This window comes from Meles meles, chromosome 12, assembly GCF_922984935.1.
Source record: "Meles meles chromosome 12, mMelMel3.1 paternal haplotype, whole genome shotgun sequence".
NCBI classification, from domain to species: Eukaryota; Metazoa; Chordata; class Mammalia; order Carnivora; family Mustelidae; genus Meles; species Meles meles.
The window spans coordinates 17,387,337-17,408,090 of NC_060077.1; the positions used below are offsets into that span (position 1 = coordinate 17,387,337).

At 40.3% G+C, this 20,754-nt stretch overlaps 1 protein-coding gene across 1 annotated transcript in view; it reads left to right on the forward strand.

The window, feature by feature from the left end:
• LOC123954405 overlaps window positions 1-20,754 on the forward strand; it is a 62,181-nt gene that overhangs the window by 14,400 nt on the left and 27,027 nt on the right. The window contains 9 exon segments of the mRNA XM_046025535.1: window positions 1,535-2,587; window positions 2,589-5,336; window positions 5,705-5,954; window positions 5,957-6,030; window positions 6,033-6,080; window positions 6,297-6,394; window positions 6,396-6,871; window positions 6,874-9,028; window positions 9,220-9,535. Coding sequence (XP_045881491.1) covers window positions 1,535-2,587; window positions 2,589-5,336; window positions 5,705-5,954; window positions 5,957-6,030; window positions 6,033-6,080; window positions 6,297-6,394; window positions 6,396-6,871; window positions 6,874-9,028; window positions 9,220-9,535 — 7,218 coding nt within the window.

A 20,754-nucleotide genomic window follows, 5' to 3' on the forward strand; every position in this document is an offset into this window, starting at 1 on the left:
GAATCACTACAACAGGCCCCTCCCCCAGAAGATCAACAAAATATCCAGCCAGGACGAAGTTCATCTATCAAGGAGAAAGCAGATTCAATTCTTAAGACAGCAGAGCAATTCCAGAGGAGGAGAAAGCAAAGCACGGAACTCATGGCTTTCTCCCCATGATTCTTTAGTCTTGCGGCTACTTCAATTTTTTTTTCTTTTTTCAATTTTTTTTTCTTTTTTCTTTTTTCTTCTTCTGCTAAAATTTTTAAAACTTTTACCCTTTTCTTTTTTAACGTTTTTTGACTAGTTCATCTAAATATATATATTTTTTCTTTCTTTTTTATATTTTTTTTATTTGTTTTATTTTTTAAAATTTTTTCTTTTCTTTTTTTTTTTTCTTTTTTTTTCAGAACCTGTTTTTTATCCCCTTTATCCCCCCCACAATTTGGGGTCTCTTCTGATTTGGTTACAGCGCATTTTTCCGGGGTCTTTGCCACCCTATTAGTAGTTTATTTGCTCCTTCATATCCTCTTATCTGGACAAAATGACAAGGCGGAAAAAATCACCACAAACAAAAGAACAAGAGACAGTACCGAAGGCTAGGGACCTAATCAACACAGACATTGGTACTATGTCAGAACAAGAGTTCAGAATGACGATTCTGAACATTCTAGCCGGGCTCAAAAAAGGCATGGAAGATATTAGAGAAACCCTCTCTGGAGATATTAAAGCCCTTTCTGGAGAAATTAAAGAACTAAAATCTAACCAAGTTGAAATAAAAAAAGCTATTAATGAGGTGCAATCAAAAATGGAGGCTCTCACTGCTAGGATCAATGAGGCAGAAGAAAAAATTAGTGATATAGAAGACCAAATGACAGAGAATAAGGAAGCCGAGCAAAAGAGGGACAAACAGCTACTGGACCATGAGGGGAGAATTCGAGAGATAAGTGACACCATAAGACGAAACAACATTAGAATAATTGGGATTCCAGAAGAAGAAGAAACAGAGAGGGGAGCAGAAGGTCTATTGGAGAGAATCATTGGAGAGAATTTCCCTAATATGGCAAAGGGAACAAGCATCAAAATCCAGGAGATGCAGAGAACCCCCCTCAAAGTCAACAAGAATAGGTCCACACCCCGTCACCTAATAGTAAAATTGACAAGTCTTGGTGACAAAGAGAAAATCCTGAAAGCAGCCTGAGAAAAGAAGTCTGTAACATACAATGGTAAAAATATTAGATTGGCAGCAGACTTATCCACAGAGACCTGGCAGGCCAGGAAGAGCTGGCATGATATATTCAGAGCACTCAACGAGAAAAACATGCAGCCAAGAATACTCTATCCAGCTAGGCTATCATTGAAAATAGAAGGAGAGATCAAAATCTTCCAGGACAAACAAAACCTGAAAGAATTTGCAAACACCAAACCAGGTCTCCAGGAAATATTGAAAGGGGTCCTCTAAGCAAAGAGAGAGCCTAAAAGTAGTAGATCAGAAAGGTACAGAGACAATATACAGTAACAGTCACCTTACAGGCTAATAATGGCACTAAATTCATATCTCTCAATAGTTGCCCTGAATGTTAATGGGCTAAATGCCCCAATCAAAAGACACAGGGTATCAGAATGGATAAAAAAACAAAACCCATCAGTATGTTGCCTACAAGAAACTCATTTTAGACGCAAAGACACCTCCAGATTTAAAGTGAGGGGGTGGAAAACAATTTACCATGCTAATGGGCATCAGAAGAAAGCTGGGGTGGCAATCCTTATATCAGATCAATTAGATTTTAAGCCAAAGACTATAATAAGAGATGAGGAAGGACACTATATCCTACTCAAAGGGTCTGTCCAACAAGAAGATCTAACCATTTTAAATATCTATGCCCCTAACGTGGGAGCAGCCAACTATATCAACCAATTAATAACAAAATCAAAGAAACACATCAATAATAATACAATAATAGTAGGGGACTTGAACACTCCCCTCACTGAAATGGACAGATCATCCAAGCAAAAGATCAACAAGGAAATAAAGGCCTTAAATGACACACTGGACCAGATGGACATCACAGATATATTCAGAACATTTCATCCCAAAGCAACAGAATACACATTCTTCTCTAGTGCACATGGAACCTTCTCCAGAATAGATCACATCCTGGGTCACAAATCAGGTCTCAACCGGTATCAAAAGATTAGGATTATTCCCTGCATATTTTCAGACCACAATGCTCTGAAGCTAGAACTCAATCACAAGACGAAAGCTGGAAAGAACCCAAATACATGGAGACTAAACAGCATCCTTCTAAAGAATGAATGGGTCAACCAGGAAATTAAAGAAGAATTGAAAAAATTCATGGAAACAAATGATAATGAAAACACAACAGTTCAAAATCTGTGGGACACAGCAAAGGCAGTCCTGAGAGGAAAATATATAGCGGTACAATCCTTTCTCAAGAAACAAGAAAGGTCTCAAGTACACAACCTAACCCTATGCGTAAAGGAGCTGGAGAAAGAACAAGAAAGAAACCCTAAACCCAGCAGGAGAAGAGAAATCATAAAGATCAGAGCAGAAATCAATGAAATAGAAACCAAAAAAACAATAGAAAAAAATCAATGAAACTAGGAGCTGGTTCTTTGAAAGAATCAATAGGATTGATAAACCCCTGGCCAGACTCATCAAAAAGAAAAGAGAAAGGACCCAAATCAATAAAATCATGAATGAAAGAGGAGAGATCACAACTAACACCAAAGAAATACAGACAATTATAAGAACATACTATGAGCAACTCTACGCCAACAAATTGGGCAATCTGGAAGAAATGGATGCATTCCTAGAGACATATAAACTACCACAACTGAACCAGGAAGAAATAGAAAACCTGAACAGGCCCATAACCAGTAAGGAGATTGAAACAGTCATCAAAAATCTCCAAACAAACAAAAGCCCAGGGCCAGACGGCTTCCCAGGGGAATTCTACCAAACATTTAAAGAAGAACTCATTCCTATTCTCCTGAAACTGTTCCAAAAAATAGAAATGGAAGGAAAACTTCCAAACTCATTCTATGAGGCCAGCATCACCTTGATCCCAAAACCAGACAAGGATCCCACCAAAAAAGAGAACTACAGACCAATATCCTTGATGAACACAGACGCAAAAATTCTCGCCAAAATACTAGCCAATAGGATTCAACAGTACATTAAAAGGATTATTCACCACGATCAAGTGGGATTTATTCCAGGGCTGCAGGGTTGGTTCAACATCCGCAAATCAATCAATGTGATAGAACACATTAATAAAAGAAAGAACAAGAACCATATGATACTCTCAATAGATGCTGAAAAAGCATTTGACAAAGTACAGCATCCCTTCCTGATCAAAACTCTTCAAAGTGTAGGGATAGAGGGCACATACCTCAATATTATCAAAGCCATCTATGAAAAACCCACCGCAAATATCATTCTCAATGGAGAAAAACTGAAAGCTTTTCCATTAAGGTCAGGAACACGGCAGGGATGTCCATTATCACCACTGCTATTCAACATAGTATTAGAAGTCCTAGCCTCAGCAATCAGACAACAAAAAGAAATTAAAGGCATCCAAATTGGTAAAGAAGAAGTCAAACTATCACTCTTCGCAGATGATATGATACTATATGTGGAAAACCCAAAAGACTCCACCCCAAAACTACTAGAACTTGTACAGGAATTCAGTAAAGTGTCAGGATATAAAATCAATGCACAGAAATCAGTTGCATTTCTATACACCAACAACAAGACTGAAGAAAGAGAAATTAAGGAGTCAATCCCATTCACAATTGTACCCAAAACTATAAGATACCTAGGAATAAACCTAACCAAAGAGACTAAGAATCTATACACAGAAAATTATAAAGTACTCATGAAAGAAATTGAGGAAGACACAAAAAAATGGAAAAATGTTCCATGCTCCTGGATTGGAAGAATAAATATTGTGAAAATGTCTATGCTACCTAAAGCAATCTACACATTTAATGCAATCCCTATCAAAATACCATCCATTTTTTTCAAAGAAATGGAACAAATAATCCTAAAATTTATATGGAACCAGAAAAGACCTCGAATAGCCAAAGGAATATTGAAGAACAAAGCCAAAGTTGGTGGCATCACAATTCCGGACTTCAAGCTCTATTACAAAGCTGTCATCATCAAGACAGCATGGCACTGGCACAAAAACAGACACATAGATCAGTGGAACAGAATAGAGAGCCCAGAAATCGACCCTCAACTCTATGGTCAACTCATCTTCGACAAAGCAGGAAAGAATGTCCAATGGAAAAAAGACAGCCTCTTCAATAAATGGTGCTGGGAAAATTGGACAGCCACATGCAGAAAAATGAAATTGGACCACTTCCTTACACCACACACGAAAATAGACTCAAAATGGATGAAGGACCTCAATGTGAGAAAGGAATCCATCCAAATCCTTGAGGAGAATGCAGGCAGCAACCTCTTCGACCTCAGCCGCAGCAACATCTTCCTAGGAACAACGGCAAAGGCAAGGGAAGCAAGGGCAAAAATGAACTATTGGGATTTCATCAAGATCCAAAGCTTTTGCACAGCAAAGGAAACAGTTAACAAAACCAAAAGACAGCTGACAGAATGGGAGAAGATATTTGCAAACGACATATCAGATAAAGGGCTAGTATCCAAAATCTATAAGGAACTTAGCAAACTCAACACCCAAAGAACAAACAATCCAATCAAGAAATGGGCAGAGGACATGAACAGACATTTCTGCAAAGAAGACATCCAGATGGCCAACAGACACATGAAAAAGTGCTCCACGTCACTCGGCATCAGGGAAATACAAATCAAAACCACAATGAGATATCACCTCACACCAGTCAGAATGGCTAAAATTAACAAGTCAGGAAATGACAGATGCTGGAGAGGATGTGGAGAAAGGGGAACCCTCCTCTACTGTTGGTGGGAATGCAAGCTGGTCCAACCACTCTGGAAAACAGCATGGAGGTTCCTCAAAATGTTGAAAATAGAACTACCCTATGACCCAGCAATTGCACTACTGGGTATTTACCCTAAAGATACAAACATAGTGATCCGAAGGGGCACGTGTACCCGAATGTTTATAGCAGCAATGTCTACAATAGCCAGACTATAGAAAGAACCTAGATGTCCATCAACAGATGAATGGATAAAGAAGATGTGGTATATATACACAATGGAATACTATGCAGCCATCAAAAGAAATGAAATCTTGCCATTTGCGACGACGTGGATGGAACTAGAGCGTATCATGCTTAGTGAAATAAGTCAATCGGAGAAAGACAACTATCATATGATCTCCCTGATATGAGGACATGGAGAAGCAACATGGGGGGGTAGGGGGATAGGAGAAGAATAAATGAAACAAGATGGGATTGGGAGGGAGACAAACCATAAATGACTCTTAATCTCACAAAACAAACTGGGGGTTGCTGGGGGGAGGTGTGATTGGGAGAGGGGGAGCGGGCTATGGACATTGGGGAGGGGAGGAGAACCATAAGAGACTATGGACTCTGAAAAACAACCTGAGGGTTTTGAAGGGTCAGGGGTGGGAGGTTGGGGGAACAGGTGGTGGGTAATGGGGAGGGCACGTTTTGCATGGAGCACTGGGTGTTGTGCAAAAAGAATGAATACTGTTACGCTGAAAAAATAAATAAAATGGAAAAAAAAAAGATAAAGAGTCATATTGATATGAATACAATAATAGTAAGAGATCTTAATACGCCTCTCTCAGAAATAGACAGATCATCAAAGCAGAAAATTAATAAAGAAATAAGAGCATTGAATGAAACATTGGACCAGATGGACCTCATAGACATATACAGAACATTCCACCCTAAAACAACAGAATACTCATTCTTCTCAAGTGCACATGGAACCTTCTCCAGAATAGACCACATACTGGGTCACAAAGCAGGACTCAACCGATACCAAAGACTGACATTATTCCCTGCATATTCTCAGATCACAATGCTTTGAAACTGGAACTCAATACAAGGAAAAGTTCAGAAGGAACTCAAACACCTGGAAGCTAAAGACCACCTTGCTTAAGAATGCTTGGATCAGGGGCGCCTGGGTGGCTCAGTGGGTTAAGCCACTGCCTTTGGCTCAGGTCATGATCTCGGGATCCTGGGATCGAGTCCTGCATCGGGCTCTCTGCTCAGCGGGGAGCCTGCTTCCCCCCCTTCTCTCTATGCCTGCCTCTCTGCCTACTTGTGATCCCTCTCTCTCTGTCAAATGAATAAATAAAATCTTAAAAAAAAAAAAAAAGAATGCTTCGATCAACCAGGAGATCAAAGATGAACTTAAACAATTCATGGAAATCAATGAGAATGAAGACACTTTGGTCCAAAACCTATGTGATACAGCAAAGGGGGAAATACATAGCCATCCAAGTCTCCCTCAAAAACATTGAAAAATCCAGAATACACCAGCTGTCTCTACACCTTAAAGAACTGGAGAATCAACAACAAATCAAACCAACTCCACATGCAAGAAGGGAAATAATCAAGATTAGAGCAGAGATCAATGAGGTAGAAACGAGAGATACAGTAGAACGTATCAATGAAACTAGAAGCTGGTTTTTTTAAAGAATCAATAAGATCAATAAACCATTGGCCACACTAATCCAAAAGAAAAGAGAGAAAGCCCAAATTAATAAAATTATGAATGAAAAGGGAGAGATCACAACTAACACCAAGGAAATAGAAACAATCATCAGAAATTATTACCAACAGTTATATGCCAATAAGCTAAGCAACCTAGATGAAATGGATGCATTCCTGGAAAACTACAAACTCCCAAAATTGAACCAGGAAGAAATTGACAACCTGAATAGACCGATATTTGTAACGAGATTGAAGCAGTGATCAAAAACCTCCCAAAAAACAAGAGCCCAGGACCTGACAGATTCCCTGGGGAATTCTACCAAACTTTCAAAGAAGAAATAACACCAATTCTCCTGAAGCTGTTCCAAAAAATTGAAACAGAAGGAAAACTTCCAGACTCTTTTTATGAAGCCAGCATTACCCTGATCCCCAAACCAGGCAAAGACCCTACCAAAAAGGAGAATTTCAGATCAATATCATTGATGAATATGGATGCAAAGATTCTCAACAAAATCCTAGCAAACAGGATCCAGCAGCACATTAAAAAGATTATCCACCATGACCAGGTGGGACTCATCCCTGGGTTGCAAGGTTGGTTCAACATTCGCAAATCAATCAATGTGATAGAACAAATCAATAAGAGAAGAGAGAAGAACCACATGGTCCTCTCAATTGATGCAGAAAAAGCATTTGACAAAATCCAGCATCCGTTCCTGATGAAAACACTTCAAAGTATAGGGATAGAGGGAACATTCCTGAACTTCACAAAATCTATCTATGAAAGACCCACAGCAAATATCATCCTCAATGGGAAAAAGCTTGCAGCCTTCCTGTTGAGATCAGGAACACGACAAGGATGCCCACTCTCACCACTCTTGTTCAATATAGTATTAGAAGTCCTAGCAACGGCAATCAGACAACAAAGAGAAATAAAAGGTATCCAAATTGGCAAGGAAGAAGTCAAACTCTCTCTCTTCGCAGATGACATGATTCTTTATATGGAAAACCCCAAAGACTCCACCCCCAAACTACTAGAACTCATACAGCAATTCAGTAACGTGGCAGGATACAAAGTCAATGTACAGAAATCAGTGGCTTTCTTATACTCTAACAATGAAAATACAGAAAGGGAAATTAGAGAATTGATTCCATTTACTATAGCACCAAGAACCATAAGATACCTGGGAATAAACCTAACCAAAGAGGTAAAGGACCTGTACTCGAGGAACTACAGAACACTCATGAAAGAAATTGAAGAAGACACAAAAAGATAGAAGACTGTTCCATGCTCTTGGATTGGAAGAATAAACATTGTTAAAATGTCTATACTGCCTAGAGCAATCTATACTTTTAATGCCATTCTGATCAAAATTCCACCGGTATTTTTCAAAGAGCTGGAGCAAATAATCCTACAATTTGTATGGAATCAGAAGAGACCCCGAATTGCTAAGGAAATGTTGAAAAACAAAAACAAAACTGGCGGCATCACGTTACCCGATTTCAAGCTTTACTACAAAGCTGTGATCACCAAGACAGCGTGGTCCTGGCATAAAAACAGACACATAGACCAGTGGAAGAGAGTGGAGAGCCCAGATATGGACCCTCAACTCTATGGTGAAATAATCTTCGACAAAACTGGAAAAAATATTCAATGGAAAAAAGACAGTCTCTTCAATAAATGGTGCTGGGAAAACTGGACAGTGATATGTAGAAGAATGAAACTCGACCATTCTCTTACACCGTACATAAAGATAAACTCGAAATGGATAAAAGACCTCAACGTGAGACAGGAATCTATCAGAATCCTAGAGGAGAACATAGGCAGTAACCTTTTCGATATCAGCCACAGCAACTTCTTTCAAGATATGTCTCCAAAGGCCAAGGAAACAAAAGCAAAAATGAACTTTTGGGACTTCATCAAGATCAAAACCTTCTGCACAGCAAAGGAAACAGTCAACAAAACAAAAAGACAACCCACGGAATGGGAGAAGATATTTGCAAATGACAGTACAGACAAAAGGTTGATATCCAGGATCTATAAAGAACTTCTCAAACTCAACACACACAAAACAGATAATCATATCAAAAAATGGGCAGAAGATATGAACAGACACTTCTCTAATGAAGACATACAAATGGCTATCAGACACATGAAAAAATGTTCATCATCACTAACCATCAGGGAGATTCAAATTAAAACCACATTGAGATACCACCTGACACCAGTTAGAATGGCCAAAATTAGCAAGACAGGAAACAACGTGTGTTGGAGAGGATGTGGAGAAAGGGGAACCCTCTTACAGTGTTGGTGGGAATGCAAGTTAGTGCAGCCACTTTGGAGAACAGTGTGGAGATTCCTGAAGAAATTAAGAATAGGGGGCGCCTGGGTGGCTCAGTGGGTTAAGCCGCTGCCTTCAGCTCAGGTCATGATCTCGGGGTCCTGGGATCAAGTCCCACATAGGGCTCTCTGCTCAGCAGGGAGCCTGCTTCCTTCTCTCTCTCTCTCTGCCTGCCTCTCTATCTACTTGTGATCTGTCTCTGTCAAATAAATGTTAAAAAAAAAAAAAAGAGTTGTTTGAAATTAAGAATAGAGTTTCCCTATGACCCTGCAATTGCACTGCTGGGTATTTACCCCAAAGATACAGATGTAGTGAAAAGAAGGGCCATCTGTACCCCAATGTTTATTGCAGCAATGGCTACGGTCGCCAACCTGTGGAAAGAACCAAGATGCCCTTCAACGGATGAATGGATAAGGAAGATGTGGTACATATACACAATGGAGTATTATGCCTCCATCAGGAAGGATGAATACCCAACTTTTGTAGCAACATGGACGGGACTGGAAGAAATTATGCTGAGCGAAATAAGTCAAGCAGAGAGAGTCAAGTATCATATGGTCTCACTTATTTGTGGAGCATAACAAAGAACCTGGAGGACATGGGGAGATGGAGAGGAGAGGGAGTTGAGGGAAACTGGAAGGGGAGATGAACCATGAGAGACTATGGACTCTGAAAAACAACCAGAGGGTTTTGAAGGGGCTGGGGTGGGGGTGGGAGGTTGAGGAACCAGCACTGGGTGTGATGCCAAAACAATGAACACTGTTATGCTGTAAATAAACAAATAAGAAAACAAAATCAGAAAAAAAAAGAAATTTAGTATACATGCTATATAGTATGCACATTAAAATTAACATAATTAACACACCAAATTGTTAATATAATAATATATTAATTATTAATATTGGTAATATAGTTGTATTAATATAACAAATGTAATGATTATATTATATATTATGATGTAACAAATATAATAATTAAGTAGTAAGTGTAATAAAATCTCATAGTACATAGTTTTAAGTTTACATACACCATCTAGTAGATATTTATATATTATGTATAATTATATATAATTTTTTATGTACTTGTGTATAATTTACATATGTATTTATATAGAATGATTATATATATTTCATGTAAGTAGGGCCTAAGAAATATCTGGGACCACGTATACTGAAATTCTTTCTGCTGTTTATGTGAAATTCACATTCAACTGTGTGTCCTGCGCTTAGAGGTTGGGAGCTCCAATAGGGGATGGGGTGGTGTGTGGGGCTCATGGTCCCAGAAGGGATTGTTCACCAACCGGAAGACTTAGGAAGATGCAGGAGGGAGAAAATTACCATACACATTCTCAGAATTGCTGTGGGATCCTCTGGGTGTAGAAACCGGCCCCAGGGAAAGCTTGCGTGGGCAGGGTGGGAGTCCGGGGGCATTTCCCCTTCTCATGAATTGTGCTGCTCATTCCAGGGAAGTCACTGAAGGTGAAATTTCTCTTTAGGGAGATGAAGGCCAAAGGAAAATCTTTCCTATGGCTCTGGGCCTTAGCATCCCATGCCAGTAGCAAATAAAGATTGATATATTGATATTCTCCAAAATATTTAGGGCTATGCATCTGGTCACCTGCAAGGACCCCTAAGCAAATGCCCGTGGCTTCTAAGCTGACCCTTAGTGTTTCCCCTGGAGATGCTTTATTTTGCCATCGTTGGGAAAATTAAATAGGCCTTTGAAATGAGCTGCAAGGTCAGATTGACATATAAATAATTCACAGGGAGATGAACGGATTGCAGACGCTGGTTTGCGTCCCCGGCTGGCTGCTCCCAGGACGGCGTGGATATCGGTCTCTTCCCTTCTCCCGACTTCTCTCCAGCACCTGCCACAAAGCTCCCCAATCAAGGACCCTCTTCCTTGTATTTTAAACCTGAAAAGTACAGCTTGCTTTGACTGCTTTGATGATCGATTCATTTTGAGGCAAACCACCCCCACAGGACTGGTAATCTAGCAAGGGCCTCCCTCCAGCTCCTCACAGCTCCTCTGTGTGAGCACAGAGGGCTGGTGCCATCACTGGTGGCAGGGACAGCTTCTCCCTCACCTGTGCTGGTGGGTCCCTTGGTCCACCTGCCCCCATGACCCTTCCATCCTTGCCTCCAGGAAATCACCATTTCCCAGCTCACTTCCAACTTGCTTTTGTTTTTTGTTTTGTTTTGTTTTTTGTTTTTTTTTTTTAAGATTTATTTATTTATATCTCAGAGAGAGAAAGAGAGAGATCACAAGCAGGCAGAGAGGCAGGCAGGGAGAGAGGAGGAAGCAGGTTCCCCACCAAGCGGAGAGCCTGATGCGGGACTCGATCCCAGGATCCTGAGATCATGACCTGAGCCGAAGGCAGAGGCTTACCACACTGAGCCACCAGGCTCCCAACCTGTTTTTGTTTTTATCTCATGACTGGAAATGGCTAAACAGAGTAAAACACTTAAAAATCAGTTTAAAACTCAAGTACAAGTCACCATCTTGCAAGGCATTAGGTATCCAGCTTGTGTCTTATTTGTCCCCAGAGCCCGGAGGAGGCAGCTGGGAATCCGGAGACAAGTCACCTGCCAGAGGCTGGTACCACCTCCATGGAGAGGAAGGCACTCATCCCGATACTGGACCAACACAAGAAGAAGAGGGGACGACTCAGTTAAGCATGTAACTATATCTGCAACCCAGGGGCACGGGGCTCGGGAGAAGGATGGCCACATCCTCACCTCCAGAGAGGGCCACGTGCAGCATCCCAGCCTCACCCCTCCCTGGGCACCTGTCAGTGCCTAGGACATGTGGCACTGAGAAGACACAAGAGGGAAAGTGGCTTCTTTACGGTCCTTCTTCACACCATGCTCTGGTTCTTTCCCTTCACACCATGCTGCCTCTTGGCCTGTACGAGAAAGATTTTCAAAGTGCATTGTAAAATTAAAAAAAAAAATCTTCTGCTTTTTTTTTTTCACTTTTTTCTACTATCCAACAATCTCACTGGCTTTGCCATTTAGAACATTTCTATCCAGACTTCTTATTTAAGACATCATAGAAGCAAATGCATATAGAAAAGTACATGATGCATTGACTCCAGTAGCTTCACAGATAAGAACGTACTCCATCATTACAACAACGTATGTGGTAAGGGCTATTACCGTCTCACCTCTAGAGATGAAAACCCTGTGGCACAGATAGGCGAGGTGGCTTGCCCAGTGCCACACAACTAGTACAGTTCAAAGCCAGGTAATTTGCCTCCAAATAGGTATTCTATAAAGAATACTGCATTTCCTTTAAAAATCAAGTTCAATGCCTAATGAGATTTTAAAAAATAAAAAGAAAGAAAGGGGAAAAAACTGTATTTCAGAAAATCCATATACCCAAGACAAAGTAATAAAATCTAATAGACAATAAGTTTACCCAAGCAAATGATTGGAAAAAGAAAATTAAAAAGATGAATTGAAATTGGTACAGCCGCTTCGTAAAATTGTTCAGTACTCTCTACCAAAGCTAGTGTTTGCCAACGCTAAGCATATGTGCACCCCATCACCCAGCAATCCCTCCCCGAAATATATGCCTGATAGAATTTTATGCCTCTTTTTGCCAAGTCCAAATGCTCAAACAGCAATATCTGTAATGACCAGAAACTGGAAACCAAGCAAATGCCCAATTAGTAAATTAAGCTGTGATATATTTATATAATAAATATTTGTATATAATATATAGTATGCAATATTGTATATAATATATAGTATACAATATTGTTATAATATATGATATAAAATATATAATATATAATATATGTATATATGCAATATACAATATGACTGTATAATAATGCAATATAATATATAATATACTATATATTATGCTCTCTACACTATGTATATGTACATATATGTAGCTACATATAGTACACATTATGTATACATGTAGTATATGTTATACTGTACACAATATGTATATACAACTATGTATATTATATTATATAATAATATATGCTCAACATATAGTACATAGATTACACTGTATATTACATAAGACAGTATATACTTCATGTGATATCGAAACTAACCATCCAATAATGAGAACGGACAATCCAAAATGACATGTAAGAATATGGATACAATTAAGATACACAACATTAAGTCAAAGAAGTCAGAACCACAAGAATGCACGTATCCTGCATCCTGCGTGGATCCATTTATAAACAGACCCAGGCAAAGCTAGTCTGGGTTAGAGTGGCCGCCCTGGTGAGGGAAGATGTAGTTAGAAGGATGCACAAAGAAGGGGTTCTGCGTGCAGCTTGTGTCTTGCTCCTTGATACAAGTTATATAGATATGATGCAAGGTATATAGGTAGGTTCACTCTTGAAAATTTGTTCAGTGTGCAACAGAGATACCAGTACACTTCTATGGGGGGACGGGTTACACTTTAACTGCAGTGTTTCTAGGAGGTTAAATTATTGGACCTTTCTTCACTGCTACCTGCCCTTCTCCAGCTTTGCCTGCATTATTTCTTCTTTGCCCTCCTGGTAAACCCATGATGTCTTTTTATTGAAAGTTCTTCCTTAAAGAGACATTGTCTTGCTGTGATAAAGAAATTAGCCTCTTAGGGGTGCCTGAATGGCTCAGTGGGTTAAAGCCTCTGCCTTTAGCTCAGGTCATGATCTCAGGGTCCTGGGATAAAGCCCAATGTCAGGTTCTCTGCTCGGCGGGGAGCCTGCCTCCCTTTCTCTCTCTCTGCCTGCCTCTCTGCCTACTTGTGATTTCTGTGAAATAAATAAATAATATCTTAAAAAAAAAAAAGAAAAAAGAAATTAGCCTCTAGGGATCACCATTCCCCCTTCATTAAGTGAACTCGGGTAGAATGGAAGACCGTGAGAATTTTTTTTCCTGTTATCCAGGTCACCTGGTGGGCTGGGTGTCACAGGGACAGTCTCCCATCTCCAGTCTGAGAGGAGTTCCAGCCCCTTACCTGCAGCTGAGGACTGACTCTGGAGCACTGCCTGGGGTCCTCCTCAGACACTTGAGTTGGCCATTATCTGGGATTGCAACGTGTGGGGTTGCAAATGTTGATAAGTTGCAACCAAGCAGGCAGCTAGGAACAAAAAGAAGCTTCTGTCCTAGGGCAGCACCTATGGGTGGAGAAGTAGGTTATGGATTCACCCAGCCAACGAGGACAGCATCCTTGAGCGGAATGGTCGAAAGCCCTTAAAGTTTGTACAAAATCTTCAACTCAGAAATTCCACTTCTAAGTAACTTTTCTAGAAAATCCTAGAAAACTAAGTGCGGGCTCACGCCATACGAATTATATTTCTGTTTTAGTAGTGCTGGGGATAAATAGGATTTTAATTTAACCAACATGTGGCGAGGTAAGATGTGTGTGGCCAAGTAAGTTAGGGCAATTGAATGTAGTAGTTTTAGATCACTGCAAAAATGAGGACAGTCCAAGACCTATAATTTTCCGGCTGACTGGTGAAGCTAAAGTCATTTTCTGATGGAATTTTGGAGATGAGATTTCTGAAACCAAGTGTTCATGTTCATCCTGGACCGCAGAGACCACCGCGGATTTATTATATCTCCCAGGAGCTGACTTACCCCCAAGGGCTCGCACAGAGAAATGCATCTTAATTCTGCTCATGCAACTGGCCCTCAGTACTTTATTTTCTCCACAAATGAAAAATAAATTTGTCGTAGTTTATTATGTCCCGTGCTCCCTAATGGAAATTCTTTGAAACAATTTTTTTTTCTTTTTTCTTTTTCTTTCTTTCTTTCTTTCTTTCTTTCTTTCTTTTTTTTTTTTTTTTTTGGGCTGGAAAAAAAGAGGATAATTAGGTCAGTGGTTTGATCACTTCTACCAATAAATCTTTTTTTTTTTCCTTTTAATCCCAAGACCTCTCTGTAGCTTGCTGAGGTGTCATCAGATACGAACTGCAGCTATTAAATCAAGACCTGGGGCTCCCTCTGTTAGGCCCCTGGAAGAATCAAGGGTCATTTACTACCTTTGGGATTTCTTCCTGTCAATCTGATCTCCAAGGTCCTTGCTTTTCTGAAATCGGGGACCTCTTCAAAAGGCATGTGTGTGGAGGCTTCTGGGCCATCGGCAAACTGGTCGGCCATTTTGACAGCACGGCAGGTGGAAAGTAAATTAATATATCACAGCTGAAATCCTGCCCTACAGAGTCAAAAGAAAGAAAAAACCTTGAACATCATGAGCATTGAGTATTATGCTGTTATAAGCCCGGAGCTCAATGGCTGTCTTTTTTCCCATTGTAGAAAGGAAGTAGGTAATTACACAAACATCTCAGCTATCTTGAGGCTTCTGTTCAATGGGTGCCATCAGATGAGGGTTTTACGGTTACGGAGGGATGGCAAGGCCAAGAGAGGAAGACGTGGCTGCTATGGACAGATTGTTACCAAGAGCAAGAACCTTCATTGTGGTTTCTGTAGGGAGGAATAGGCAAGGCCAGGTAAGCAAGGTTAGAATGGGCTAGTTTGAATGCTCTCAGTAGGTTCTGGTTCTAGGGACTGTCCTCGGGGTCTGGTACATGGCCCTCCAGTGTTTAGGGCTGAGGACTGGGGACCCTGACTCTGAACCATAGAGGAGGTGATGGGGTGTGGTTCTGGATTTCTCAGTTTACATAGGAAAGGTGGGAAGCCCTTTGCTGTCTCTAGGAATTAGCTACCCTCAGACGGGCAGTTCCTCCCCAGTAAGCAGGACGCAAGAGGCCAAGGCATCAGCAAACAGACGTTAAAAAGCACACGCTAATACAAAGGGTCATGTCACCCAATCAAGGAGGGGTGGTGGGAGGTGATGATTCTGTCCGTCCTACACATCCTTTCACATCATTGAAACTCAGGGCAGAGTTATGTGGGACGGGAAGATGTTACCCTCTAACAGGCATCTGAAGTTCTTCACCTGCTGACCTGGCCTATTCCATGATCCAGAGAGGGGAAGATGTTAAGTCTTGAATGGTCACCAGGTCAACAAATGTGTTGTTTGTCTCTGCCCAGGAGACTCACTGGTGGAGTCAGGAGAAAGTCCTTGAGGAAATCAGGGTCCTAAATTCCTAGGCTGCTGGGATGGGAATTCACCAGACTTTTCTTTTCTTTTTTTAAACTTTATTTTATTTTTTCAGTGTTCCAGTATTCACTGTGTATGCACCACACCCAGTGCTCCATGCAATACATGCCCTCCTCGGTACCCACCACGAAGCTCACCCAACCCCCCACCACCATCCCTTCCAAAACCCTCAGTTTGTTTCTCAGACTTTTCTTAAACAGGGTACAGGTGGCAAAACTTTTTCCCTTCCCTGCCTGACCCGAATGCCGTCCTTTTTTACGCACATTCCTGCTACCAAGATCCGCTGGGACGCTTGCTACCTGTATGAGGCAGACATGCCACCGCCCCCTTCAAGCCTCACTTTCTTCATCTGTGAAATGGGGATGATAATAAGGTCTCCCTGATATGACCATCGTGATGGAGAAATTACACATTACTGTTAAAACACGGAGCCTGTGTGCTTACGCGGTAGGTGTGAACTCTGATGACCACGGCCATCATTAATAAGGCAGATTGTGTTTATTACAAATAGTCGTGACATGCTCTTCCAAAATTTAGGATATTTCCCCCCCTCTTTTTTTTCCAGCTGAGCAGGCTTACTTCCCAGGCTTCAACTGGCCCGACTAACAGCTGGTCAGAGTGGAGACAAGCTTTCTTCCTTCTAACTCAGATGGAATGAATGTCCCTGGGGAAAGGAAATCTTACAGTTTTAAGTAACTCAGTTTGGAGTTTTGTTGTTGTTTTACACAGCAGCGAAATAATTTTAAAATAGCAAGTCTATAATACGTAAGGATACATATACAGGACTCTGATCAGCATTCGGTATTGTCCAAATCTTAACTATCCTCCTTTTCCAAAACTCAGGGAAGTTCAAAAGTGAAAGCTAATCAGTTTTTACCAATATGTGAAGTTATGCATAATATGTATTACCATACAAAGTACTATTTCTTTGCCTAATAATACGTTGAAGGTAGAATTTCCCATTTGTTCTAATTTCTATGCATGTCTGTGTATACATGTATTTGTACATATATAAGGATATATGAAAGTATATATACGCATACATTTGCATGTGTGTACATAGAAACTTTATATGTAGAAAATTATGTTCTTATTTCAGGTTTATCCATCTATACATCTGTTTTACTATCAGGACACATATAACAAACACTTATGTTCTAAATTGTACTAAGGTGTGCCTGATATTAATTTAACGACTAATAGCATCAATTTATTCTTTTTTTAAAAAGATTTTATTTATTTATTTGACAGAGAGAGATCACAAGTAGGCAGAGAGGCAGGCAGAGAGAGAGGAGGAAACAGACTCCCCGCTGAGCAGAGAGCCCGACGTGGGGCGAGATCCCAGGACCCCGAGATGAGGACCTGAGCCGAAGGCAGATGCTTAAACCACTGAGCCATCCAGGTGCCCCATCAATTTATTCTCACAAACGAAAAAAAAAATGCAATCCTTCAGGGTCCACAGACTCAAAGGGAGTCCCAGAGTAGATTCAGAAAAGAAAATTGTAATCACAAGGTACTTGTTACCAGTCTGTTTTAAAAATGCCTATTTCAACGGGAGAGTGAAGAGAAGAAGAACAGCAACTCTAGAAACAGAAAATCAACCACTTTCTGAAAGAACCTGTTTTTATCCCCTTTCTCCCCCCCACAATTTGGGGTCTCTTCTGATTTGGTTACAGCGCATCTTTCCGGGGTCTTTGCCACCCTTTTAGTAGTTTATTTGCTCCTTCATATCCTCTTATCTGGACAAAATGACAAGGCGGAAAAAATCACCACAAACAAAAGAACAAGAGACAGTACCGAAGGCTAGGGACCTAATCAACACAGACATGGGTAATATGTCAGATCAAGAGTTCAGAATGACGATTCTGAACATTCTAGCCAGGCTCGAAAAAGGCATGGAAGATATTAGAGAAACCCTCTCTGGAGATATTAAAGCCCTTTCTGGAGAAATTAAAGAACTAAAATCTAACCAAGTTGAAATCAAACAAGCTATTAATGAGGTGCAATCAAAAATGGAGGCTCTCACTGCTAGGATCAATGAGGCAGAAGAAAGAATTAGTGATATAGAAGACCAAATGACAGAGAATAAGGAAGCCGAGCAAAAGAGGGACAAACAGCTACTGGACCATGAGGGGAGAATTCGAGAGATAAGTGACACCATAAGACGAAACAACATTAGAATAATTGGGATTCCAGAAGAAGAAGAAACAGAGAGGGGAGCAGAAGGTCTATTGGAGAGAATCATTGGAGAGAATTTCCCTAATATGGCAAAGGGAACAAGCATCAAAATCCAGGAGATGCAGAGAACCCCCCTCAAAGTCAACAAGAATAGGTCCACACCCCGTCACCTAATAGTAAAATTGACAAGTCTTAGTGACAAAGAGAAAATCCTGAAAGCAGCCCGAGAAAAGAAGTCTGTAACATACAATGGTAAAAATATTAGATTGGCAGCAGACTTATCCACAGAGACCTGGCAGGCCAGAAAGAGCTGGCATGATATATTCAGAGCACTCAACGAGAAAAACATGCAGCCAAGAATACTCTATCCAGCTAGGCTATCATTGAAAATAGAAGGAGAGATCAAAAGCTTCCAGGACAAACAAAAACTGAAAGAATTTGCAAACACCAAACCAGCTCTACAGGAAATATTGAAAGGGGTCCTCTAAGCAAAGAGAGAGCCTAAAAGTAGTAGATCAGAAAGGTACAGAGACAATATACAGTAACAGTCACCTTACAGGCTACTAATGGCACTAAATTCATATCTCTCAATAGTTACCCTGAATGTTAATGGGCTAAATGCCCCAATCAAAAGACACAGGGTATCAGAATGGATAAAAAAACAAAATCCATCAGTATGTTGCCTACAAGAAACTCATTTTAGACGCAAAGACACCTCCAGATTTAAAGTGAGGGGGTGGAAAACAGTTTACCATGCTAATGGGCATCAGAAGAAAGCTGGGGTGCAATCCTTATATCAGATCAATTAGATTTCAAGCCAAAGACTATAATAAGAGATGAGGAAGGACACTATATCCTACTCAAAGGGTCTGTCCAACAAGAAGATCTAACAATTTTAAATATCTATGCCCCTAACGTGGGAGCAGCCAACTATATCAACCAATTAATAACAAAATCAAAGAAACACATCAATAATAATACAATAATAGTAGGGGACTTTAACACTCTCCTCACTGAAATGGACAGATCATCCAAGCCAAAGATCAACAAGGAAATAAAGGCCTTAAATGACACACTGGACCAGATGGACATCACAGATATATTCAGAACATTTCATCCCAAAGCAACAGAATACACATTCTTCTCTAGTGCACATGGAACATTCTCCAGAATAGATCACATCCTGGGTCACAAATCAGGTCTCAACCTGGATTAGGATTATTCCCTGCATATTTTCAGACCACAATGCTCTGAAGCTAGAACTCAATCACAAGAGGAAAGCTGGAAAGAACCCAAATGCATGGAGACTAAACCACATCCTTCTAAAGAATGAATGGGCTAACCAGGAAATTAAAGAAGAATTGAAAAAATTCATGGAAACAAATGATAATGAAAACACAACAGTTCAAAATCTGTGGGACACAGCAAAGGCAGTCCTGAGAGGAAAATATATAGCGGTACAAGCCTTTCTCAAGAAACAAGAAAGGTCTCAAGTACACAACCTAACCCTATGCATAAAGGAGCTGGAGAAAGAACAAGAAAGAAACCCTAAACCCAGCAGGAGAAGAGAAATCATAAAGATCAGAGCAGAAATCAATGAAATAGAAACCAAAAAAACAATAGAAAAAATCAATGAAACTAGGAGCTGGTTCTTTGAAAGAATCAATAAGATTGATAAACCCCTGGCCAGACTCATCAAAAAGAAAAGAGAAAGGACCCAAATCAATAAAATCATGAATGAAAGAGGAGAGATCACAACTAACACCAAAGAAATACAGACAATTATAAGAACATACTATGAGCAACTCTACGCCAACAAATTGGGCAATCTGGAAGAAATGGATGCATTCCTAGAGACATATAAACTACCACAACTGAACCAGGAAGAAATAGAAAACCTGAACAGGCCCATAACCAGTAAGGAGATTGAAACAGTCATCAAAAATCTCCAAACAAACAAAAGCCCAGGGCCAGACGGCTTCCCAGGGGAATTCTACCAAACATTTAAAGAAGAACTCATTCCTATTCTCCTGAAACTGTTCCAAAAAATAGAAATGGAAGGAAAACTTCCAAACTCATTTTATGAGGCCAGCATCACTTGATCCCCAAACCAGACAAGGATCCCACCAAAAAAGAGAACTAAAGACCAATATCCTTGATGAACACAGACGCAAAAATTCTCGCCAAAATACTAGCCAATAGGATTCAACAGTACATTAGAAGGATTATTCACCACGATCAAGTGGGATTTATTCCAGGGCTGCAGGGTTGGTTCAACATCCGCAAATCAATCCATGTGATAGAACACATTAATAAAAGAAAGAACAAGAACCATATGATACTCTCAATAGATGCTGAAAAAGCATTTGACAAAGTACAGCATCCCTTCCTGATCAAAACTCTTCAAAGTGTAGGGATAGAGGGCACATACCTCAATATTATCAAAGCCATCTATGAAAAACCCACCGCAAATATCATTCTCAATGGAGAAAAACTGAAAGCTTTTCCGTTAAGGTCA